Source organism: Pan paniscus, chromosome 13 (genome assembly GCF_029289425.2).
Source record: "Pan paniscus chromosome 13, NHGRI_mPanPan1-v2.0_pri, whole genome shotgun sequence".
Taxonomy (NCBI): Eukaryota; Metazoa; Chordata; class Mammalia; order Primates; family Hominidae; genus Pan; species Pan paniscus.
In genome coordinates this window covers 39,557,501-39,584,884 of record NC_073262.2, presented here as the reverse complement: position 1 = coordinate 39,584,884, position 27,384 = coordinate 39,557,501, and the positions used below count along the sequence as shown (strand labels likewise).

The following is a 27,384-nucleotide window of genomic DNA, read 5'->3' as shown; positions in this document are numbered from 1 at the left end:
AATTCTATAATATTTTTATCACCCCCCAAAAAACCTCCACACCCATTAGTAGTCACTGCCTATTTCTCCTCTCTTCCAATCCTGCCAACTACTAACACACTTTCTGTTTCTATGAATTTGCCTATTCTGGGCATTTCATATAAATAGAATTATACAATATGTAGCCTTTTGTATCTGGTTTATTTCACCCAGCATAGTGCTTTCAAAGTTAATTCATGTTGTAACACATATAGTATTTTCATTCCTCTTTAGGTCCAAATAATTCCATTGTACGGCTATATCACATTTGTTTATACATTCGTCAACTGATGGGCATTTTACTTGTTTCCACTTTTTGAATATCATGAATAATGCTACTATGTAACTATACACGAGTATATAATTTTTGGTGAGAATTTGTTTTCAGTTCTCTTTTTTTTTTTTTTTTTTTTTGAGGCTCTGTCGCCCAGGCTGGAGTGCAGTGGTGCGATCTCGGCTCACTGCAAGCTCCGCCTCCTGGGTTCACAACATTCTCTTGCCTCAGCCTCCCGAGTAGCTGGGACTACAGGCGCCCACCACCGCGCCTGGCTAATTTTTTTGTATTTTTTCGTAGAGACGGGGTTTCACCTTGGTCTTGATCTCCTGACCTCGTGATCTGCCCACCTCAGCCTCCCAAAGTGCTGGGATCACAGGCGTGAGCCATTGCTCCTGGCCTGTTTTCAGTTCTCTTGGGTATATACCTAAGAATAAAATCGTTGGGTCATACAGTAACATTTTAAGTAACTCCTAAATTTTTCTAAAGTGACTTCAGTGCTTTATATCCATTTAATATGACAACATATTCAGAAATAACCAATGGGCCAAAGAAGAAATCACAAAGGAAATTAGAGAACATTTTGAGATAAAGGAAATTGAGAACACAACATACCAAAACATGAGTTGCAGCAAAAATAGTGCTTAGAGGAAAATTAATAGTTGCATATGACTATGTTAAACAAGAAGAACTCAAATCAATAACCTAATTTTTCACCTTAACACACTGGAAAAGTAAGAGCAAACAACCTACAGCAAATAGAAGGAAGGTCACAATAAAGATAAGAGTGGAAATAGACTGGGTGTGGTGGCTCAAAACTCTAATCCCAGCACTTTGGGAGGCTAAGACGAGCAGATCACTTGAGGCCAGGGGTTTGAGACCAGCCTGGCCAACATGGTAAAATCCCGTCTCTACTCAAAATACAAAAATGTGCCGGGCGTGGTGGCATGCGCCTGCAATCCCAGCTACTCGGGAGGCTGAGGCAGAAGAATTGCTTGAACCTGGGAGGTAGAAGTTGCTGTGAGCCGAGATCATGCCACTGCACTCCAGCCTGGGCAACAGAGTGAGACTCTGTCTCAAAAAAAAAAAAAGAAAAGAAAGAAAGAAAAGATTAGAGAACTCACACTTCCTAATTTCAAAACTCCAAACTTAGAATTTCTAATTTTATATTCTTTTTCTTAGAAAAAAATCCCAAACACAAATTATACAATCATCAGGACCCACAAAATTGGTATTTACCCTTGCTTTGAATAGTGGCTACCACAGGTGAAGAGTGAAAAGTACTGACATGTGATCAGAGTAGGATGTAAGAGCCACTGTTGTACTGTTAATGTTCTATTTCTTATGCTCGATTATAAGTAGATGAGTATTCATTTTATTATTGTCATTTGAAACGTATGTATCTTTTGTATACTCTCTTTTATTTTTGAGACAGAGTCTCACTCTGTCACCCAGACTGGAGTGCAATGGTGAGATCTCAGCTCACTGCAACCTCTGCCTCCTGGGTTCAAGTGATTTTCCTGCCTCAGCCTCCCAGGTAGCTAAACTACAGGCACAGGCCACCATGCCCAGCTAATTTTTGTGTTTTTAGTAAAGATGGGGTTTCACCATGTTGGCCAGGCTGGTCTTGAACTCCTGGCCTCAAGTGATCCACTCGCCTCGGCTTCCCAAAATGCTGGGATTACAGGTATGAGCTACTGAGTCCAGCCGACTCGCTGGACTCAGTAGGACTGAGTATCTTGAAGGATACGTTTCATGATTTTTTTAAAGTATATCATCACCCCTATTATTCATTGACATAATTTGCGGACATAATGTCAATTACGTGGAGCTACAGCACTGTCAGTGGGCATCCAAGAGTAAAAACTATAAAAGGTAAAATTAAGCATTTTATCATCACTATCTATGTACTTTTATATGTATCTCACAAGATTTCCAGGATAGAATTGAAAAGCAGAGCTTAGGTAATACTGTTAGACAGGGCAATGATAATAGCCGTCACCCAGGCTTGGCTCAAAAATTAATATAACATTGGCTACCATACGTTGAGTGCTTAGTATGTGACAAGGCATAGGGTGAGGAACTTTCAAAGCAGTATTACCTTTAATTCTCCCAGCAACCCTACATGACAGCCCATGTTTTTCTAAGATTCAGTGTTCATTAGTAAACAGAGCCTCCTTAAACAACACTAAACCTTACAGACATTTCTTCCATCATGTCTTCTTCCTAACCCTTTAACCATTCCACGTACTACCCATCTCTTACAGTAGCAAAAGCTAAATGGGGTATCAAACACATGCCTTATTCTTTCATTCTAAGCAGATACCTTATCTGGTCTGCACGTAAGTTTTAGTTTCTCTTTATTTTTCCAAATGTGACTCTTAAAGTGAAAGAAGAACAGAGAGAAGCTCTGAAATGCAGTGTAAAAGAAATAAGGTAGATTCAATCCCAACCCTAAGAAGCTTATAATGTAAAATAGGATAAATGAAGATTAAGACCATAGAAGAACCTCAGGAACGCATTGTGAAGAATATTATAAAGTTGTACTAAATATGGCAGCCTTATAATAAAGGTAAAAGCTATGTTTTATACATACCTACAAGCTTGGCTAAGGCTTAAATGTAAATAGATTAAAATAGCCATGATAAAACATACGTACTATCTAGAAATTCCCAATGTACTCCTCTAGCATTTGAGGCATCTAATTTGAAATTAAAAATTGCAAAACAGGTGGTTGATTCAACACCCCTCCCACCCCCCTTCTCTTCTTTTAAGTTTGAAGTATAAGGATTGTAATACCTCTTCAGGCCTTCCTAAAGCTGGTGTTCCTGTAAGAAGAATGGCTCGTCTGGCTTTCTGTACTATTGGCAATAAAATCCTGCTGCGAGTTGCATTTCTGGATTTCATGTAGTGTGATTCATCCACTATAACTACTTTGAAGTTCTGATTATTCAGTGCATCTATCAAAGTCTTTGCATCTGCGGTTAAGAGACCATAACCCAGAACTGTCACTTTACTGGTCGACATTCTCCTAGAAAAGAAAATCCATGTACTTAAAAAATATCTCAGTAATGACGTTATCATAAACAATACAACTCTCTTGGGAAAAAATACAGAGGAGAAGAAAGAAGAATAGAGGAAAAATAAAAGGAGATGGTACTACTACCGAAACTCTGAAGATTTCACAATCCTCAAATATAATAAACCAGGATCCAAAATTTACAGTTTTGGTTAACCAAAACCAAAATTTTAGTTAAATGATCTTTGAAAGATTTTGACATCCAGCAAGCCACATTAGTCTCTGACAATATTTGCTTCTATGCACCTAGGATCATGCATAAAATGGATACTTAAATATTAGTTGACTCTTCAATGAAACTTTCACACAAATAGGATAGCAGTTTTTCAATCCAGATGCTACTGGTATTTTGAGCAGGACTAAGTGAAGCTCTGCAGTGCACTGAACAGGCCCTCCTGCTCAAAATACCAGTAGCAGAACAGACTTAACAGGGCTGTTCAGTGCACTGCAGAGCTTCATTTCCTGGTCCTACCCATTAAAGGACAGTGGAGTCCGAAGCTTTTGTGACAACAAAAAGCTTCCTGGACCTGAGGTGATAAAATGTGAAGTGTGGTTAGAAGAAGCGGGTACCACCTCACATCAAGAACCATTAAGCTAAAATGATCCCTGATCTTTAGATTTCTATAATTCATACATCTGTAATATTCTGTATCTTGCTGTCAATAAATTATTCATTTACATATTTATGTCTCTTACCATATCATGAGATTGGTAAGGGCAGGGAATGTGTCTTATTCATCTTTTAGTAGTATTCATACACAGTGCTATGATCCCAAATAAAGTTTGTAGAATGAAATAATTAGACAAATAAATTCAATAATACTAAGACATATCACTTTTGCATTTTCTATATCACCAGAAAAAAATACAGGACAGAGCCAGTCTTCTTCAATTCTCTATCCTCTAACAGAAAAGGTAGAGCTCCTAAGCAGCCAGAACCACTATGGCTACTGCATTTTAAGCCCTGGATTAATCTACTTAATACAGAGACCTATAATTTTCTTTTCATTTTTTTTTTTTTTTTTTGAGACAGAGTCTCGCTCTGTCGCCCAGGCTGGAGTGCAGTGGCATGATCTTGGCTTACTGCAAGCTCTGCCTCCCAGGTTAATGCCATTCTCCTGTCTCAGCCTCCCGAGTAGCTGGGACTACAGGTGCCCATCACCACACCTGGCTAATTAATTATTTGTATTTTAGCCAGGATGGTCTCGATCTTCTGACCTCGTGATCCGCCCGCCCTGGCCTCCCAAAGTGCTGGGATTACAGGCGTGAGCCACCGCGCCTGGCCGAGACCTATAATTTTCTCACTGTATTCAAACACCAGAAGAGCCTGAAGAAGAAAGTAATAGGTTATTTAATATTACTAACTAACTTAGGTATACTGAGAGCAACATATAGGAGACTGGCTTCAAAGGCCACTGCAGCAATCTGTAGCTTCTATCCTACCATGTCTTGACTTGTAAACAGTCCAGACATAACTGATATAAGCCAGAAGGAAAGTATATGTATTTGTGGTGGACATATTGGTATACACCTAAACCTGCTTCTTTAAGTACCTGGAAGACATTGGGTAGTTTTTCTGTCCTTAACTAACATCCTCCAGGAAACTTATACTCTGGAGTTGTAGTCCTATCTAACATATCCCAAATACTATTCAAATAAAAATATTATCCACCATTTAACTGCAAGAGTGTATTTTCAAAATAATATAAAAACTAGATGCCCTAGTGGCTATAAAAGATGATAGAAGAGTCATTTTAAGAAAATTTAAATGTGAACATTTAAATAAGGTTTATCAGCCAGGTGCAGTGGCTCACGCCTGTAATCCCAGCACTTTGGGAGGCTGAGGTGGGTGGATCACCTGAGATCAGGAGTTTGAGACCAGACTGACCAACATGGTGAAACCCCATCTCTGCTAAAAATAAAAAAAGTCAGCCAGGTGTGGTGGTGGTGCCTGTAATCCCAGCTACTCGGGAGGCTGAGGTAGGAGAATCCCTTGAACCCAGGATGCAGAGGTTGCAGTGAGCCGACATGGTGCCACTGCATTCCAGCCTGGGCGATAGAGTGACACTCCGTCTCCAAAAAAAAAAAAAAAAAAAATTAATTAATTAAATTAAATAAATAAGGTATACCAAACAGATGATGGTTATGGAGGCCTTAAAAAAATTCTACATTCTCTAAATTTGTAAGTCTTTTCAATTTCATTCAGTTTTATTGGAGAGGAGATTTATTTATAATTAGGATAAGATAGCAGTTTTTCCATTTTAACCATGTAAATAGAGTCCAGATTTTCTTGGGCCCATAAAGATATATTCTACTGAATTAGCATTTCAAGGTTGAAAGTGAAAAGGCCCTCCATACATTTTGTGTTTCCTCCTTCCACATTTGTAAGACAACTTTATTTTTAAATATACCTTTTATGTTAACAGTCTTAGAGAATACAATACAGTACAATAATATCAAAATTTAAAAATCTAAGTATTAACAGATATTTATTTCAGTAGATGTACTGTACTGCTTTTTATTTAAGGTTCAGAAATAGATAACTTTGAACCTCCAGAGACATAATTTGTATGAATCACCTACACATTCCATGTAATAACTCATCAATACTCAAACTGATTGTCTTATTCTAATTGCTAGAAAGCAAAATGAGGAAAAAAATACTAACACTATAACAGATTTTAGAGTGAGAGCTTCAAATAAACACAAAGCAAATATTTTCAAGATATAAAATATTAAAATTATAAATAAGGAAAATCAAACTTACTAATGAGTCACACACAAAACTTGCATATTAATTAACAAATTGGAAAGCAAAATCCACTAAAGTTGCTGATAATAAACGATCACAAAGCTTCAAGTCAATCAATGAAAAGCTGTGAGATTTATTTCTGAACCTTAAGATGGTTTCAAATATGTTTAAGGTATATATAAAGTAGATATACTACATATATCTTTAAAAGTATATGTATTTTACATTTACTTTAAAAACATACCATAAAGGAACTTAGAAATAAAATATTCTGTTGGGTTTTAGATAAATAATTCATATTTTAAAATGTAAAATAAAATCCTCCATACTACTTACTCCACTTCTAAATTATTATCTATAGGTGATATTGCATTCTAAAACATGAATATATACCAGGTACACACAAGGAAGACTTTTCTCCTTAAATATTAAACAGTTGTTCTTACCTAACATCAGTTTTATTCTGAATAACATTGATTTCTTCTGGACTTAGCTCTGGGATCCATTTTTCAATTTCTTCTGTCCAAGGGTACCTCAGAGACGAAGGGACTACTATTAACAGAGGCCATTCCTCTTTATAGAAGTAAGTAATTCCAATTGCCTGGATTGTCTTTCCTAGACCCATCTAAATTAAAAAATAAATAAATGTTAATTAATAATAGAGCCTAAAATATTTTAAAAGAAAATATTTATCAAACATTTTATTTAAGAGTATTATTAGCTGGGTGTGATGGCTCATGACTGTAATCCCAGCACTTTGGGAGGCTGATGCAGGTGGATCGCTTGAGCCCAGGAGTTCGAGACCAGCCTGGCCAACATGGTGAAACCCTGTGTCTATAAAAAAAAGTACAAAAAATTAGCTGGGCGTGGTAGGACACACCTGTAGTTCCAGCTACTTGGAGGCTGAAGTGGGAGGATTGCTTGGACCCAGGAAGTTGACGCTACAGTGAGCCTAGACTGAACCACTACACTCCAGCCTGGGTGACAGAGTAAGGCTGTCTAAAAAAAAATGTATTATCAAAATAATTTTCCAATGTAAAATTAGTTGGATTATACAGTTAATAAAAAGTTTGAGATAATAAGGACCTGTAAAATTCATTAAGCAAATCATATTATGTTCAAAATATTCATGATTGAACTTAAAGAGACAAAATTACTCCTAAGGTTAAATATTATGTTGATTTTATATAATTAGTTTTATAAAATGTATGTAACCATTTATAGTCTCTCCTTTTAGACAATAGTAAATGTCTTAACAGCACAAAACCATGTTATTTCAAAACTAGAGTAAGTCCTGAATGATGCACATTTTACAAAACAAGCAGACATAGAGAAGTTAAATTATTTAAATCACAGCTGGCTGATGCAAAACTCGTATGAGATCCCAGGTCTCAGGTGTCTTCCCACTTGATTTGTATCCACACTGTCACAATGCCTGACTTCTAAGCTGTTCCAATTTAAAAAGTAGTCACTTAGTGAATATTTATAGTGTTTTTGTTCAAAATAGCCAGAAACTGGATATAACTCAAATGTACTTCACCTGTGCATGAATAATCAAATGATGTCATATTCATACAATGGAGTACTATTCGGTAATAAAAAAAGAATGAACTCATGCTCTACACAACATGAATACATCTAAAACGCATTTCGGTAAGTGAAAGAAGCCAGATTCAAAATCTACATACTCTATGATTCTATTTATATGTCTCATTCTGGAAAGTAAAACAAAAGGGAGCCATAGCAGATCCGTGGTTGCCAGGGGCTGGAGGTGGGGGAGGGGAATAGCATAAGGGAACTTTTGGGAATGGAGTCGGTCTATACCTTGATGTTAGTGGCTGTTAACATAACCGTATGCATTTTTTAGAACTCAGAATTGTACACTAAAAATGGGTGAATTTACATAAAAGTGTGAATTATACCTCAATAATCCTTACTTTTTTAGTAGTTACTATGGCAAACAATGGGAAAGAGAGACTAAAAGACAGGCCCTGTTTACCAGACTATACAAAGAGAAAAAAGAAAAATGCAGAAACTGAAAACAAAGAGTTTAAAAATGAATTTTAAATGCTGAGCAAAACTAAAGAAATGAGAAAAGAGCAGATTTTGGACTTTAAGCAAGTTTCCACTGAGAAAACTTTATTATTTTGTTTATGTATTTTTCTTTTAACTGCTCCTGTTAACAACAAAAAAGCAATCTTAGAATTCATGCAAAGTTATATTTATACATTCGTTGGATAATAATTAGTATGTTTCCGTGTCTTCAAAGCCCTCCAATTTTCATACCCGAAGCCACTCAAACATCGCTGGATTCTGGGAACAACTTGGTTCCAATACAGCAGAACTTTAACAATCACAGATCTTTTTTTTTTTTTTTAAGACGGAGTTTCACTCTTGTTGCCCAGGCTGGAGTGCAATAGCACGATCTCGGCTCACAGCAACCTCCACCTCCCAGGTTCAAGCCATTATCCTGCCTCAGCCTCTGGAGTAGCTGAGGTGGCATGCACCACCACGCCTGGCTAATTTTATATTTTTAGCAGAGACGGGGTTTCTCCATGTTGGTCAGGCTGGTCTCAAACTCCCGACCTCAGGTGATCCACCCACCTCGGCCTCCCAAAGTGCTGGGATTGCAGGCATGAGCCACCGCGCCCGGCCAACAATTACAGATCTTTACCTGGCTAGAGTTATTCAGTGTGCCACTTCCCCGCCTCAACAACTCTGCCAAAAACAGACTTCCAGGAACTGAGGCTTGGCCCTATTTTTTGTGTGTGGACAATACCACTAACTTTGTGCTATGGTTAGGGGTCTTTGGTTTTGTTTCCTGCCATGGTTTCATAACACATTTTCTTAATTTCAATTTATCTGGAAATAGGATCTGTTTTGCTTCCCTGATTTTCTGGAAAGCAGAATTCTCTCTCTGCAACCCAGATTCTATCACTAGAACCTCAGCTTCTTGCTGCTAAATTTACTTGGTGCCAGTCACCTGTCTATGTATACATTTTGCACTTCATGTATGACTAACAATGTTCTGTGTTGGCTTGCCAGACAACTCTCTCCCAAAGACCACCACTCCTCAAAATTTCCTCATCTTGTCTACTGAGATCAGGTATGTAAGCCTTCAATAGGATACGTAGAATTGGGACTTGAAACAATAGGTAGAATTAAAAAAAAAAAATTCAGTTAGATAGAAGGAATAAGGTGAAGAGATATATTGTCCAACAGGGTAACTATAGTTAATAACAACATACTACATTCTTAAAAATTGCAAAGAGAGTAGATTTTAAGTGTTCCCATCACAAAAAAGCATGTGAAGTAATGCATATGTTAATTACCTCAATGTAGCCATTCTACAATGTATACATATTTCAAAACAACATAATGTACACCATAAATATATATAATTTTTATTTGTCAAATAAATATTTTTAAAGAAAAAATAAGAAAAGGAGTTTTAGGTTGACGACAGGTGAAGAAAAGGGAAACTAGCATAAGTATGGGTAAGAATAAGAAGAATCCTGATATGCTGGGAAGTTAATTTGATTAGAAGTTTGAATATTTTGTCTTCTAGTTCTCTAATTCTGTATTCTTGTATCTAATCTATTAAATCTACTAGAATTAACTCCAGATGTTATTTTTCAGTTCTAAAATGTCCATTAGAATCTGTTTTTGTTGTTGTTGTTGTTGTAACATGTTAAAAATTCTTGGGTTTTTTTTGTGTGTTTGTTTGTTTTTTAGATAGGGTCTTGCTGTGGCTGGAGGGCAGTGGCGTAATCGTGGCTCACTGCAGCCTCGATCTGGGCTCAAGCAATCCTCCCAGCTCAGCCCCCTGGGTAGCCAGGACTCCAGGCATGTGCCACCATGCCCAGCTATTTTTTTTTTTGGTACTTTTTGGGCAGGCTGGTCTCGAACTCCTGAGCTCAAGCGATCCACCTACCTTAGCCTTCCAAAGTGCTGGGATTACAGGCGAGGGCCACCATGCCCGGCCTAATAGATTACATTCTATTAATTACATTTTTTACAATCTATTACATTCTTTTTAATAGATTACATTCTCCTTTGAAACGTCTTTTTGTCCACCTTTTTGCTGATTTTCTTCATGATGTTGTTTTATATTTGAGACAGTGTCACTCTGTCACCAAGGGTGAAATGTAGTGGCATGATCTTGGCTCACTGCAACCACCTCTACCTCCTGGGTTCAAGTGATTCTCGTGCCTTAGCCTCCTGAGTACCTGGGGACTACAGGCGAGTGCCACCACGCCTGGCTAATTTTTGTTATTTTTAGTAGAGACAGGGTTTTTGTTTTCTTTTTCTTGAAACAGAGTCTTGTTCTGTCACCCAGGCTGGAGTGCAGTGGCATGATCTCGGCTCATTGCAATGTCTGCCTCCTGGGTTCAAGCGATTCTCCTGCCTCAGCCTCCCGAGTAGCTGGGATTACAGGCGCATGCCACTACTCCCGGCTAACTTTTGTATTTTTAGTAGAGACGGGGTTTCGCCATGTTGGCCAGGCTGGTCTCAAACTCCTGACCTCAGGTGATCCACCCGCCTCGGCCTCCCAAAGTGCTTGGATTACAGGCGTAAGCCACTGCGCCTTGCCAAGACACGGTTTTGCCATGTTGACCAGGTTGTTCTCAAACTCTTGACCTCAAGTGATCTGCCTTCCTCAGCCTCCCAAAGTGCTGGGATTGCAGGTGTGTGCCACCATGCCCAGCCAAAAAAATAAGTTATTTTAAAGTCTCTCTCTGATAACAACATCTGATCTCATGTGGGCTCTATTTCCTTTTCCTTTTGGTACCAGTTTTTCAGGATCCCTCATATTTTCTAATTTAACACCAGATATCTTGAGTAAAAAATTCATAGAAGCTTTGGGTAGTAGTATCTTCTCCCAAGAGGGGTTAGGTTAAGTTTTCTTAGGGAAGGCAAATTGAGTAACGGCAAATACCTCATTCCTTTTAAGACTTGGTTTTATGCTTTTAAAGGGCAAGTTTACTCATTGTTGCCCTTATTCCCAGCGCCTGCTATTTATTATAGAAGATGGCCCTTCTGGGGGTCAACAGAAGCCAACGCAAGATATCTGTAAACAATTTCTTACCTCAACAAGGCTCAACCCCATCTCTGTCTACGTAGTACCACAATACTGCTAAAATCTTGGCTTAGTTTTTATCCTTCCCAACTCTATATTTCTTCTAGGTTTCTTGGGATCTCATTCTGTGCATGTATAGTTTAGGAAATAGCCAAAGACTTAAGGCTAATGTGTATGCAGATTTTCTTTATAATTCTCTCAAGTTTCCTCCTCTCTGAGATTTTTATCTTCGTATCTACATGCACAGTGCATAGTTTGGGAAGTAGACAGAATAGTCTCTGAGAGAAACAAGTAGAAGCAGCCTGTTTGACTTATGTTGCTTAAGGCTTAAGGAAGATAAATAATTGAATATTCGGTGATGAATTTAGGCAGCTGAAAAGGAAAAACCAAATTATGGGAGCTAATAATGTATTATTTTTGTTAGGTTTTCAAAATTCTGAACATTTTCTTCCTGTTCCCAGCTATCATATCATACTTTCCTAATAACCTAAAAAAATACGACTGCCATTTAAGAAGTATTAAATGTAAAACATTAAGTACCAATTAAGAAATATGAAGTCATTTTAAAAAGAAAAAAAAGTTTCTCAAGTCAAACAGTCTTCAGTATAACTCTTGCAAGGATTGGTCTTGCAAAGCTGATGTGCTGAATATAAGAATAAGCAATGGAAGCAAACAGAAGGATAAAATAAAGAGTCTCACTCCATTTTTTGATGTTTACATGCAAGCCCTCTTACCCTTCTGCCCCAATTGTGTACAAGCAGATACGAAAGTGTGGGTGCTATTTCCTTTGGCACTGGTGGGAAATACAAGCTATGCAAGCCCCGGCCCACATGGTAAGAACCCTCACCTTAACCCCACCCCATAAGCCCAATAAGAGACTATGCCTGTCTCTTCTCCTTGTTTTTTTTTCAAGTCATTTTTATATCTACTTGGGAGCCTGCCCTCCTCATCCCAGAAAGACTTGTTATGTCAGTAATAAACCCTTTCATACCCTCTTCATGTCTGGGTAGCATCATCAGCCTCGACATCCAAATGAAATTTTGAGTGGAAAGATCCATTGCATCTCTTCAGGGTGACCATGATAAAGGGAAAGCCATCTTTCAATATACGTTAATAAACTGGCATTGTGATTTTTATAAAAGAGTTTCCTTGAGCTTTATTAGCTAGAGTAAAACATCTCAGGATTTGATCAACTTGCTGTCACTGAAAATAATAAATTTCTTGGTTGGGTACAGTAGCTCACATCTGTAATCTCAACATTTTGGGAGGCCGAGGCAGCAGGACTGCTTGAGGCCAGGAGTTCAAGACCAGTTTGGGCAACAGAGAGAGACTCTGTCTCTATAGAAAAATTTAGTAATCCCCAGGTGTGGTGACATGTGCCTACAGTCCAACTAATGGGGAAGCTGAGGTGGGAGGACTGCTTGAGTCCAGAAGGTTGAAGCTGTAGTGTGCCATTACCACGTCACTGCACTCCAGCCTGGGTGACAGAATGAGACCCTGAAAAAAAAAAAAAAAGGAAACAAAGAAAAGAAAAAAGAAAAGAAAGGAGAAGAAAAGAAGAAAAGAAAATTTCTTAATCTACCCATTTCCTAATCTACTTGAAGATCATACCCTATGGTATTAGGACTGACACTGACACTCAGTTTTTGTCCAGCTATCTTTCCTGGTAAGAACCCCCAACTTCTTATTCAGCATCTCTTTAGTTTAAAGATTATGTAGTGAAATGACTAAAAGTGATTCTCAGAAATTAGAAAGATATTTATCAATACAAAGTGAAACATTTGGGTACTATTTTTCTTAGGTATTTGTTTTTGGTTGTTCATTTTTGGGCCATGGTGAAGTAGGAAATAAAGTTTGATGAAACAAACTAGAAAAATACATAGTTCTAAATTAGAAAATAAAAGTATATTGGCATAATCTCATATTCCCATTAAAGAAAGGAATAATACATAGAATGACTCAGTTCTAAATAAAATTTGAAAAGGACTACCTTTTAAAATAAACTTTTAAGGCCAGGAACAGTGGCTCACGCCTGTAATCCCAGCACTCTGGGAGGCTGAGGCGGGTGGATCACCTGAGGTCAGGAGTTCGAGACTAGCCTGGCCAAAATGATGAAACCCCGTCTCTACGAAAAATACAAAAAAATTAGCCCGGCATAGTGGCGCACACCTGTAGTCCCAGCTACTCGGGAGGCTGAGGCAGGAGAATTGCTTGAACAGGGGAGGCGGAGGTTGCAGTGAGCTGAGATCATGCGTTTGTACTCCAGCCTGGGCGACAAGACTGAAACTCCACCTCAAAAATAAAGAAATGAATAAATAGATAAAACAAAATAAACTTTGGCTGGGCACGGTGGCTCATGCCTATATCCCAGCACTTTGGGAGGCCAAGGTGGGCGGATCACAAGGTCAGGAGATCGAGACCATCCTGGCTAACACGGTGAAACCCCATCTCCACTAAAAATACAAAAAATTAGCCAAGCGTGGTGGTGAGCACCTGTAGTCCCAGCTACTTGGGAGGCTGAGGCAGGAGAATGGCGTGAACCCGGGAAGCGGAGCTTGCAGTGAGCGGAGATTGTGCCACTGCACTCCTGCCTGGGTGACACAGTGAGACTCCATCTCAAAAAAATAAAATAAAATAAAATAAAAAATAAACTTTTAAAACATGTACTTAGATTTTCAGTTTTTGTTTTTATTTTGAGACAGGCTCTCACTGTCACCCAGGTTGGAGTGCTGTGGCCTGGCCTGATCACAGCTCACTGCAACCTCAAACTCCTGGGCTCAAGCGGTTCTCCCACCTCAGCCTCCTGAGTAGCTGAGACTACAGGGGCACACCACCATGCCTGTTTTTGTTTGTTTGTTTGTAGAGATGGGGGGGTCTCACTTTGTTGTCCAGGCTTGTCTTGAACTCCTGGCTCAACGAATCCTCCTGCCTTGGCCTCCCAAAGTGCTGAGATTACAGGCGTGAGCCACCGCACTTGGCCAGATTTCAGTATTTTGAAAAGAATTGAAAACAGCATAGCATTCAGTTATAAAAGCAACAACACACTTCAAGTAATTTAGGCATACAGGAATAACTACACTCAACATGTGGTTCAAAGCCCTGGGCTCTAACAACAATAGAATTTGTTAATGTGGAACTCTTCAGTGTTTCATCACCATTAAGGCTAAATCAATGATTAAGAATCAAAGTCTTGAATAAACAATAGTACAAATGTCCAGGTAGCTACGTAAGAATTAAATAGAATACATTAACCTCAAGAACACATTTCATCAATGTTTTCAAAATTGTAAATCACCATTTTACTTAGGAGAATAATTTTAGGTTTCCTAAATGTTTTATTCTATGAAATTATTAAGAGCAATTAAATAACAATTATCCTGATACATAAAATTTCAGTTTCACTTTTTTATACTGTGATTACTTTTATAAAGCAATTTTTATTTCTATGCATTAAAAATGCTCATTGATTGACAATTTTTCAAAACTAAAAACTTTTCCGGTTTTAATGTTATAAGCAGCTTGTTCCTTTGAAGGCAGAGAGGTAGGTTTGTCTTTAAAATAGGTGGCCTGTTTGTTATAAAAGAGATTGCTTTGGAGGACCCTTTTAGGTATGCTTTTAAAATCTTAGTGAGGATTTCAATTAAGAAAGAAAACCCACATAAAGAAATAGCAGACTGAAATACTATGTTCTGTTACTTATTATTAAGGGGGTATATATTTTAGCAGAACTACTTTCTTGTTCTTGTACATTGTTAGTGCTATTTCCAATAGAGAATTTTAGATGGTACAGGTGAAGATTATTTGTTCTTAGAATTGTGTGTGTACGGCCGGGCACAGTGGCTCACGTCTGTAATCCCAGCACTTTGGGAGGCCAAGGCAGGTGGATCACGAGGTCAGGAGATGGAGACCATCTTGACTAACACAGTGAAACCTTATCTCTACTTAAAATACAAACAATTAGCCGGGCATGGTGGCGGGCACCTGTAGTCCCAGCTACTCGGGAGGCTGAGGCAGGAGAATGGCATGAACCTGGGAGGCGGAGCTTGCAGTGAGCTGAGATCGCGCCACTGCACTCCAGCCTGGGCGGCAGAGCAAGACTCCGTCTCAAAAAAAAAAAAAAAAAAAAAAAAAGAATAGAATAGTGTGTGTACATTTCAATTCTGTCTTCTTTTCTCATAAGGGACTAGGAAAAGAGAACAGACCATATGGGTATGCACATAGCCCTGATCTTCTTCTTATTCAAGACAGAAGAGTCTATGCTTTGGGAACTGTGCTATCACTTTCCTGATGGTTGGTTGGTACTTGTGTGCAGGAGCAGGCTTTCTCTTGAAGGGAATGCACTGGGAACAGAGGAAGGCAGAAAGGAGATGGGCCTTAGAGAGCAGCAGGATGAGAGAAAAAAAACTTATTTATCTAAAGGGAGGGCACTGAGTCGGGGATGGTGGCAGAACTTAAGTAGAGTTGTAGTCCAAAGCATGGCTTAGAGATGCCCATATTGGGACTAGAAAAAGAAAATCAGGGAGAAGGCTCTGGAATGGTCTGAGAGGCTGGATATAAGCAAATATATGCCCCTTTTTATTTTTTTTCCTAGACATGGGTCTCTCTATGTTACTCAGGCTGGCCTCAAATTCCTAGGCTCAAGCAATCCTCTGGCCTCAGCCTCCAGAGTACGTAGGATTACAGGTGCACACCACTGTGCCCCACTTGAGCAAACGTGTTTTAAGAATAGACATTTCTAGTGGCAGTTAAATGTTATGCTTTTAATGTGGTATTTTTATCCTCCTCCAGTCTCTAGTAAAGTTTTATTCAAAGTCACAGCTTTACAAATGGAATAAAATGTCATCAACTGATAAATCTGAGTAAAGGGTATATGGATGATCTTTGTATTATTTATGTTCCTGAAACCCTTCTGTAAGTATGAAATGACTTTCAAGTAAAAAGATTAAAAAAAAAGTTACAGCTCTACAACGTAGTAGCAGTCGTGCTTGGTGGAAGGAAAAGAGGGCTGTTCTACACTTCAAAAGTAGTAGACAAAAAGAAGTGATAATCTATATCACACAGTGCCAAAAGAAGCAAAATTTCTAAATTCTTATTCATTTATTTAAGACAGGATCTCGCACTGTTGCCCAGGCTGGAGTGCAGTGGCATGATCATAGTTCATTGTAACCTCAAATTCCTGGCTCAAGTGATCTTCCTGCCTCAGCCTCCCAAGTAGCTGGGACTACAGGCAAGCATCACCTCACCCAGCTCATATTTAATCTTAAAGAGTCACAAGACAGTAAAAAATGAGATACTTAACTATAATGGGAACTGCTCACATGCATATGTATTATTCATTCAACAGTACCATTCCTCAGATAAAATTTGAAGTTCAGAAATAAATTTTCCATAATTTTTGTACGTTTTAAATCTGTTTTGTAAAATTAAAACCAAGTTAACACACTTAATTAAGATTCTAGTCATTTTTTTCCACTTGCATCGTAGTATAGGAGCCTCAGCAATTTCTTAAAATTGAGAGCCCAACACAGCACAAAGAAAATAACTACAAGTGCTTGGGTAGGGTAGGGAGAAAGAAAAGGAAAGGACAAAAACAAATGGGGGGGGAAAAGTCCAATCTCCCAGTTATGCTCTAAGTTCTTACAATCTATTATACCTAGGCATCATTTAGATACATGTTAAAAATTCAGACTTCAGGACAACACCTCAAATTCTGATTCAATAGAAATGGACTTTTAAAATAAAAATCCCTTTGGGAGGCTGATATGTGAGGATTGTCTGATGCCAGGAGTTTTGAGATCAGTCTGGGCAATATAGAGAGACCACATCTCTACAAAAAATACAAAAATTTGCTGATGTGCTGGCATGTGCCTGTAGTCATAACTACTGGGGAGGCTGAGCTAGGAGGATTGTTTGAGGCCAGGACACTGCACTTCAGCCTGAGTGAAACAGCAATAACTCGTCTCTAAAAATAACAAAGAAATGAAGGAAGGAGGGAAGGAGGGCAGGAAGGAAGGAGGGCAGGAGGGAAGGAGGGAAGGAAAAAGGGAAGGAAGGAGGGAGGGAAGGAAGGAAGGAAGGGGCAAGCAAAAATGATTCTTATGTGGATGACTCTCAGGTTGCATTTTGAGAATAACTACTATAATGATTAAACTTTGGGAAAAAAATCTTAGCTTTGCCTAATTTTTGGCCATTTCCTCATCAGGAGAAACAAACAGATAAAAACACGAAAAACACTTCCATGATTTGATTCTTGAACTTTTAAATCATTTCTGGGGTATCTGGTTTCTTGACTGGCCTTTAATTACAATTCCAAGGCAGTATAAACATAGTGCTTTCTACCCTGCTATATAGTATGTAGAATAAATTTATCTAAAACAGAATTTGGGGCTGAGCACAGTGGCTCACACCTGTAATCCTAGCACTTTGGGAGGCTGAGGTGGGCGGATAACTTGAGGTCAAGAGTTTAAGACCAGCCTGGCCAACATGGTGAAACCCCACCTTTACTAAAAATACAAAAATTAGGCCAGGTGTGGTGGCTCATGCCTGTAATCCTAGCTACTCGGGGGGGTTGAGGCAGGAGAAATCGCTTGAGCCCCGGGAGGCGAAGGTTGCAGTGAGCTGAGATTGCACCACTGCTCTCCAGCCTAGGCTATGACAGAGAGAGACCCTGTCACAAAAAAATAAATAAGGCCAGGCACGGTGGCTCACGCCTGTAATCCCATCACTTTGGGAGGCCGAGGCGGGCAGATCACGAGGTCAGGAGTTCGAGACCAGCCTGGCCAATATGGTGAAACCCCGTCTCTACTAAAAATACAAAAATTAGCCGGGCGTGGTGGCACACACCTGTAGCCCCAGCTACTTGGGAGGCTGAGGCAGAAGAATCGCTTGAACCTGGAAGGCAGAGGTTGCAGTGAACAGAGATGGTGCCACTGCACTCCAGCCTGGGCAACAGAGACTCTGTCTCAAAAAAATAAATAAATAAAATGAAATAAAAATAAATAATAAATAAATGAAAAATAAAAATACAAATATAAAAGTTAGCCAGGTGTGGTGGCGGGCAACTATAATTCCAGCTACTTGGGAGGCTGAGGCAGGGGAATTGCTTTAACCCAGGAGGCAGTGGTTGCAGTAAGCCAGGATTGCACCACTGCACTCCAGCCTGGGTGACAGACCAAGATTCTGTCTCAAAAAACAAAACAAAAACGAAATTTGGCTTTTCACTTCACAATCTACTTGAATTAGCTAGCAATTTTATAGAAAAAGGCTAATTTCAGAAGTTTAATAAAGGCGCTGAAAGGGTATCTAATTTGCACCTTGCTTTGATTATATATCTCAGGTAATCAATTAAAGTGCTATATATAAGCCTCAATGATCAACCTTAACTGTTTAACAGATTGGAAGAACAATAACTTACATCACTAAAATTTCTATACGTAATGAACACAGTGAAAATATAACATATTCTTAAAAAAAACAGTGTATGAAAAATACTAAATTTTCTATGTTGTTTACTAACACTGTGAATTTGTTGATCACAAATGTAAACAAAAGGGTGTTTCAAAACACATGAAGACAAGGATTAGGAAACAAAGAGCAGATAAGAAGCATTTGCACTTGGCAAACTTGATTACTGCCATTAAGGACCATAGATAAGTTCAGTTGGAGATTTTATAAAAGGAAGATGAATAAATCCCTTGCTTAGTATCATAAATAATTACAGCGTGATGCTTTATATCCTTTTTAATGTGGCAACACTATAATTAATTTGAAGACATCATAATTAGAAAATAAAGAACCCTGTATTGAAATTCAGACTAGTATATTAAAATACTATGTTCTGCAGTTACATAATGACACATTAAATTACGGTGGAAGTAAAATAAATAAATAAAGACACCACTTATTTGTAACAAAGGGAAAATTATTTCTGCTTTTAAAATAAGGAATCAAAAGCACATCCATCAACAGCTTGAGACAAAATTTTTGCAGGTTATTAGGATGCTTTCGGTTGAACAAGTACTTGGATTAATCTGTCAATTCATGTGTTGACACACAGCAATCACTTTAGAATAAAACATTAGAAAGAATTCCAAATCTCAACTAGGTAATTTTTGGAAATGTTAATTAAACAATGATGGAGATTCCCTACTCAGATTCAGAACGTACACCCTTTTAAGATGGGTCTCGTATATATTAAAAAGAAGGAGAAAGAAAGGACGCCTTTGTGAAAGTTTTTTTTTAAGAAAAGTAAAAATTAACTTACCTAATGGTTACTAAATCGTTACATAAAATGAAAAAGGAAATAAGCAAAAGGAAAACAAAATGCTGGTTAATCACATCCTCTGCCAGTTGCCAAAATGCAACAATTGACTAAAAATTGAGCCCTAATGAGTTGAGTAGTTTCAAAAGTTAAAACATAAAGGAAGGCCACTGAATACTGAGATTAGGCTGGGTATTATGTGCAGAAATGAAAACAAGAATATGAATCAAATGAGACAGCAAAATCAATTTGTTATTCTAAGAAAGACATGGAATGTTACAAGTAAAATTTGCTGTTTAAATTGAGTTAGGCAACAAAAGAAAAAAAAAGGACTACTAAGAAAAAGAAAGAGAAAACTATCAATTCTTTTAAGTATTTATTATTTAAAAATTAATTTTTAGGCCCAGGCGTGGTGGCTCACTCCTGTAATCCCAGCACTTTGGGAGACCGAGGTGGGTGGATCACGAGGTCAGGAGATCGAGACCATCCTGTCTAACACAGTGAAACCTCGTCTCTACTAAAAATAAAAAAAAAATTAGCTGGGCAAGGTGGCAGGCGCCTATAGTCCCAGCTATTCAGGAGGCTGAGGCAGGAGAATGGCGTCAACCCAGGAGGCAGAGCTTGCAGTGAGCAGAGATCATGCCATTGCACTCCAGCCTGGGCGACAGAGCGAGACTCCATCTCAAAAAATAATAATAATAATTTTTATATATTTAAAGAACATTGGCACCAATGATTTTTACTCTAAAAAACCACTCCAACGCTGCTTTGTAAAAATGGCCATGCAAATGTGTGCTAATTACCTTGATATTTGCAAGTTGGTGCTCAGAATTCATACTTTAGGACAGGAGGCTCTGGAGTGGTGGCCCATAGTGTGATCTCTTGGACCTGTATGGTAAGAACCTCAGTTTATAGTGTTTAAAATTCAGATCTGTGTAAAAATGTGACTCCTGGCTTCTCTCAACAACTCAGGACTGGTGGCAGCCACGTCCCCGTGTAGACAGTGGACTGGAGGCGGGGACTGCTCCTTAGCTGGGGTCCTCTCATCCCAGTGTGCCCATGTCCCTGCGAGGACTTCACTCCCTGGAGGCCCTGTCTGTATCTGCTTTTGGGATGCCTGCCTTAAGGATTGATGTCAAGTCTTTATAAACAATCACTGTGTGTGTGTTTGTGTTTGAGAGTGCGTACATGAACGAGAGAGAGAAAACCAAAAATCACAAATCTGGAAAAGTTAATAAAGATCTAGAACCTAAAAAAAAAAAAAAAAAAAAATCAACCACCCCATTGTCAAGGTAGAGTTTCCTGGGTCTAAACCATATGGTTTTCTTCTCTACGGTAGCATCTACATAAATTGTTTCTGCATTAAACATAGTGATAGATAACTTTTCCCTATAATGCAATGTCACCATGATCTCCAGGGTAGTATTATGACAAGGTGAAAAATATTCAGTTTCTGACATTTTTATTGGATAGAGATGTCCCTTGTTTCCCAATATAACTAAATATATTATTGAATAACTTCTCTTTTACTCAATAGCATGAATTAACTGAGAAGTTATTCAATAATGTTTATTAGTTATAATAACCAATAATAACAGGTTATTATTGAATAACTTCTCTGTTCTTTTGTCTTCTAGTAGAATTAGTAACAGCTCCAAATTTCTTAAATGAATCTATACGTAGAATATACTCAAAAGAGCACAGTCTGTCAATTATTACTTAAGGAATTCACTTTTAATCTATAAAAAGAAATGAGATGTCAAAACTGACAATGTCATCACATGCTAGTCACATTCCTAATTTATTAAATATTATTCATGTCAAAATTTTAAAATGACTTTAATTTTGTAGAATCAGTTGATAAGAGAAAATGCAATACATAACGAACTTCAGAAAAGTTAATGAGAAGGTTATCTAAAAATATCTTCCTAAGAAAAAAATTTCAAATTGGGTTAAGAATCAAAATAAATGTTATTTGCTATGTACTAATAACTACAACAATAAACAATAAATAATGAAAGTTAGTTTTTAGGGGAAAATGAATATGTTAAGACCAAATCTGGGCTTGATTTTATTTTACTGAAATATTAGTGGCATTAAAAGCAGTGAAAATAGTTCATTAAATTCATGGTTAACATCATGTCATAAACTAATAAGTTAAAATAAAATAACAAAATATTATGAAAATGTTGAAATAAAGTAGTAAATGGTAGGAATCAATATTGAAATAAAAAAGTAAGATAGCTGGGTGACTGTAGTTAATAATAATTTAATTGTACATTTGAAAATAACGAGTATAATTGGATTGTTGCAACACAAAGGATAAATGCTTGAGGAGATGGATACCCCATTTACCTTAATGTGATTATTACACATTGTATGCCTGTATCAAAATATCTTATATACCCCATAAATATATACATCTACTATGTACCCACAAAAATTAAAAATTAAAAAAAGACAGCTAACTCAATCCATGAATTAATGATCTATTATAAAATAACCTAAAACGTAAATTTCAAATAAAAATGTACTGAAAAATAGCAGAAAATTTCAGCAGACAGCATTTACTCGTCTTTTGTAATATTATTTATCAATAATAGCCTCAATACCAACATTAACAAAAATAGATAAAGAGTCATTTCATTTTGCCTGTAAACTCACTTAGGACAGAGAAGAAAAAGGCTTTGGAGGGGTGAAAATAAAAAATAAGATGCAGACACATAACTTAAAACACTCTATTAGATTAAGTAAAGGGTCTAACTTGTCTCAGTAGTTGATAACTTTGAGTAACAAAAAAGGTTAAATTATGTTCAGAGTACAATGTTTAAAAAAACAGAAATACATAGAAAGTATTTGAAAAAAATGTTTCTTTCAAAACTGTTATGGTAAAAAAAAAATGGAATGCCTGGCTATCCTAAAAACTCTGACTCTCTAGAAATATCTCATTTCCTATGGCCTTAAATATATAAAATTTCAAAACAGTAAAACATTGCCATCATTACAAATATATTTTATTAATAGTTTGTTTCTAAATTAATGTTTAAAAAATTGAAAGCAGTATGAGAAGATTAGAACCTGCAGAAAATGTCAAAGATTAAATCATTCTACTGAAAACTTCTGAACCACTGATGAGTAAAATTAGATAAAGGTTAAGAGAAACAGACACACTTTGCCTCACTATAATATATAAGAAAAGGACACAAAGAAGCTAAGAATCAAGAAAAGTCAATCTTACACTGTTTTTTTAAAGCAATGCAAATTTTTTACAAATAAAATATTATACAGAAACTCAACATTTGTAAAGCCGAAAAAGTGAGACCACTATAGCCGAAGTAAGGTGGGGACCTCATAGTCCCATACCCTCAGTCTCAACCTCAGTTCTGTGAAAGAAAGTTCTGTGAAACAGGGCTTTCAAATCATTGAGGGTTGCTCAGTCAATAAACTCCTCAATTTTCATTTTTTCAATGCTAGTTTTCTACTTATTTCTTTTACAAGACCCACTTCCAATCTACCTCCTCCACAAACCCTTCCAACTTAATCAATATGAAATTAATGGTTCCTTCCACAATAGTATCATAGACTTTATATTGTAAACTTCACTTCCAATATTTCCAGTACCCTACATTTTACAGATACCACACAGAGCTATACACCCCCACTCATCCTTACTTGATTAGAGGGAGGGCATGTTTCTTTTTTTTTTTTTTAATATCCTCGAAGATCTTTATCTATACACATACAGATAAATAGCTATAATTTTGTGTGTTTTGAGGGACGTGGCTTAAACAAAAACAAGCTCATTTTTTACCTATTGTTCTATAATCTTTTTTTTTTAACTTTTTTATTTCCATAGGTTATTGGAGAACAGGTAGTGTTTGGTTATATGAGTAAGTTCTTTAGTGGTGATTTGTGAGATTTTGCTGCACCCATCACCCAAGCAGTATACTCTGCACCCAGTTTTAGTCTTTTATCCTTCACCCGCTTCCCACCCTTTCCCCGAGTCCCCAAAGTCCATTGTGTCATTCTTATGCCATTGCATCCTCATAGCTTAGCTCTCACTTATGAGTGAGAATATATGATGTTTGGTTTTCCATTCTTGAGTTACTTCACTCAGAATTAATAGTCTCCAATATCATCCAGGTTGCTGCGAATGAAGGCATGTTTCTTAATCCATAGTTCTAAGAACTTACCAAATAGAAGACTCAATAATATTTATTTGTTGCATACAGAAGTAAAAGTTAGATTAATCAATGGATACAGGAAAAAAATGGCTTTAAAATGTTTCAGTACAAAGAGTTAAGACTTGTATTGACAACCATCCCTAGCTACTCTACATGAAAAGTTGGGTGCCTTTATGTATATTCTCAGTTGTCCAATTCCCAATACAGATGTGGGAAGAGGCCCATTGATGTGATTTGGCTCTGTGTCCCCACCCAAATCTCACCTTGAATTGTAATAATCTGCATGTGCCAAGGGTGGGACCAGGTGGAGGTAACTGGCTCATGGTGGGGGTTTCCCTCATGCTGTTCACATGATAATGAGTGAATCTCATGAGATCTGATGGTTTTATAAGCATCTGGCATTTCCCCTGCTTGCACTCATTCTCTCTCTCCTGCCACCCTGTGAAGAGGTGCCTTCTGCCATAACTTTAAGTTTCTTGAGGCCTCTCCAGCCATGTGGAACTGTGAGTCAATTAAACCTCTTTTATACATTACCCAGTCTCAGGTATTTCTTTACAGCAGCATGAGAATGAACTAACACACCAATAAAGTTGTGGCCTCTTTGGATTTTTAAGTTCTGTCAAAATTTAAGCTCATTACTCAAAAAGGAAAAGGAGGTTACAGGGTGGTATTTAATTTTAACCATTCTTCCCATTTTTAAACAACTGCTAGTCATAAAGAACATTTCACTTAATAAAAACTGGTATGGTAGGAATGTTTGCAACATTTTCTTTACGATGCACTTGGAGGTGTTAATGTATTAATATAATAACAATACTTAGGGTGAGATGATGCTATTAGTGCTTTGTGCTTTTCAAATGCTCATGTGAACTTAAACATTAAATTCCAGGAGGATGCTTTGTGTCTGTATCTATCTGGGTATGGTTTAACTCACCATCACTGCCACCTCTGCTTTTCATTTCGAATTTTGTCTAAGACTATTGAGAGAATACCACAATAACCCAGTTGTGCAAAACAGCAGGAGCTCTCAACAAAATTACATCAGCTTCCAAAGAAATCAGGACAGACTTCCTTAAAATTGAAGATGCAATCAATTGCATTTGTACTCTGCTAGTGGTCAAGATAAATTTTTAGGCTGAGAAATGACTTAAACTTATTTAGAAAACCAAGAATACTCTATGCTAGACATTTTAATAAAGTTTTTGAAAAGATTCCTGTCAAGGGCTGAATGTTTTTTCTCCAAAAAATTCATGTTAAAATCTCTAACCCTGAATGTATCAGGAGGTGGAGGTAGAGGCTTTTGGAGGGAAGTCATAAGGGTGGGGCCCTCATGAACCGGATCAGTGTCCTTTTAAAAGAGACTTCAGCCCACGCACGGTGGCTCACACCTGTAATTCTAACACTTTGGGAGGCCAAGGCAGGCAGAACACTTAAGGCCAGGAGTTCAAGACCAGCCATGGTGAAACCCCATGTCTACTAAAACTACAAAAATTAGCCAGGTGTGGTGGCAGGTGCCTGTAATCCCAACTACTTGGGAGGCTGAGGCACGAGAATCACCTGAACCTGGGAAGCAGAGACTGCAGTGAGCCAAGATGGTGCCACTGTGCCAGCCTGGGTGACAGAGCGAGACTCTGTCTCAAAAAAAAAAAAAAAAAGAGACACAGAGAAACTTAAGACTTCAAAAAGCAATCTCACCCCTTCTGCCATGTGACACATCAAGAAGATGGATGTCTATAAACCATCAGATACTGAATCCGTTGGCGCCTTGATCTTAGACTTCCCGGCCCCCAGAACTGTGAGAAATACATATTTGTTTTTTAAGCCACCTGTCTATTGTATTTTTGTTATAGGAGTCAGATGGGATCAAGACAATCCCCAAACCCACTTAAAGGAATATCTGCTACTTTATCTCCATGCTTAGAATAACTGGAGGTGGGTGGTAGTAGGCATGGATCTAATTTAAAGCACTGGCTAAAAGGCCAGGTGCTGGCCGGGCGTGGTGGCTCATGCCTGTAATCCCAGCACTTTGGGAGGCGGATCATGAGATCAGGAGATCGAGACCATCCTGGCTAACATGGTGAAACCCGTCTCTACTAAAAATACAAAAAAATTTGTTGGGCGTGGTGGTGGGCGCCTGTAGTCCCAGCTACTCGGGAGGCTGAGGCAGGAGAATGGTGTGAACCCAGGAGGCGGAGCTTGCAGTAAGCCAAGATTGCGCCACTGCACTCCAGCCTGGGCGATACAGCGAGACTCCATCTCAAAAAAAAAAAAAAAAAAGCCAGGTGCAGTGGATCACACAGATAATCCTAGCACTTTGGGAGGCCAAGGCAGGATTGCTTAGGCTAGGAGTTTGAGACCAGCCTGGGCAACACAGTGAGACCCTGTCTCTAAAAAAAAATTAAAAAATTAGCCTGATGTGGTGACATACACCTGTAGTCCTAGCTACTTGGGAGGCTAAGGCAGGAGGATTGCTTGAGCCCAGGAGTTCAAGGCTGTATTCCAGCCTAGGCGACAAAAGCGAGACTCCATCTCGAAAAAAAAAAAAAAAGCACTGGTTACTGATAGACAAGACCTCCATTTGTCTAGGTGATGAGATCTTTTCTTTTTTCTGACTAGTTCAAGTGATCTTAAGTCAACATAAAGAATAAATTAATAAAAATTCATTCATTTGTTCAGGAGACATTAACTAGAAATACATTCTCAGGCACTGTGGTAAGTACATATGGCTCCTAGGAGTTCCAATCTGTGGAGAAAACCAGACAAGTACGGTAGGATATGATTCAAACTACAGCAGAAGTGAGAGCAGACAGGAACCAAAAGGCAACCAGAGATGGCAATATAGAGGTAGTGATATCTGAAGAATGTTTTGAAGGATTACTTTTTAGATAGACTTGAGAAAAATATGAGACACAGAAGGAAAGGAATTAATCAGAGAAAGAACTACACAGAAATAGTAAAGCATAAAAAGTCATGATGGGCTGGGTGCAGTGGCTCACACCTGTAACTGTAGTACTTTGGGAGGCCGAGGCAGGCGGACCACTTGAGGCCAGGAGTTCGAGACAAGCCTGGCCAACATGGCAAAACCCCGTCTCAACTAAAAATACAAAAATTAGCTGGGTGTAATGGTGCATGCCTGTAATCCCAGCTACTCGGGAGGCTGAGGCATAAGAATCGCTTGAACACAGGAGACGGAGGTTGCAGTGAACCGAGACTGCCCCACTGCATTCCAGCCTGGGTAAGACTCTCGTCAAAAAAAAGAAAAGAAAAGAAAGAGGGGAGGGGAGGGGAGGGGAGGGGAAGGGAGGGGAACAGAGGGGAGGGGAAAGAGAAAGAAAGAAGGTCATGGTGTTTGAAAACAAAAGAAAAAGAGAAAGAAAACTAACATTTGTTGGGTATATGAGACATATTCTTCCTATGCTTTACATAAGCAATCCAATGGCAAAAGTATTATTATTGCCTACTTTAAACAAGAGATAATTGAAGCTGAGAGATCAATTAACTGGTCCAGTGTGATGTAAACAGTAATTGGTAAAGATTACAACAAATAGATGGAACTGTCTCTAGAATTTCTGCCAGAGAATAGCAGAAGAAAATGGAAGAAACAGGTAGTGGCTAGCTTGTGAAGTGCTTTACTCTATCGGCCTGTAATCTCAGCACTTTGAAAGGCCAAGGTGGGTGGATCATCTGAGGTCAGGATTTTGAGACCACACTAGCGAACATGCGAAATCCCGTCTTTA

At 38.2% G+C, this 27,384-nt stretch overlaps 1 protein-coding gene across 11 annotated transcripts in view; it reads right to left on the bottom strand.

Annotated features, from left to right (window-relative positions):
• The window catches only part of ZRANB3 (zinc finger RANBP2-type containing 3), a 355,165-nt gene that overhangs the window by 170,883 nt on the left and 156,898 nt on the right, over window positions 1–27,384 (bottom strand). For 10 of the 11 annotated variants that reach the window (XM_055108541.2, XM_063595172.1, XM_063595170.1 and 7 more), the window contains 2 exons: window positions 6,570–6,748; window positions 3,092–3,323 (listed from right to left, as the gene is read on the bottom strand). In XM_055108541.2, the coding sequence (XP_054964516.1) occupies window positions 3,092–3,323; window positions 6,570–6,748 (411 nt within the window). Of the gene's footprint in view, window positions 1–3,091; window positions 3,324–6,569; window positions 6,749–27,384 lie in introns of those variants that run through there. The other variant, XM_055108543.2, reaches the window with a different exon arrangement.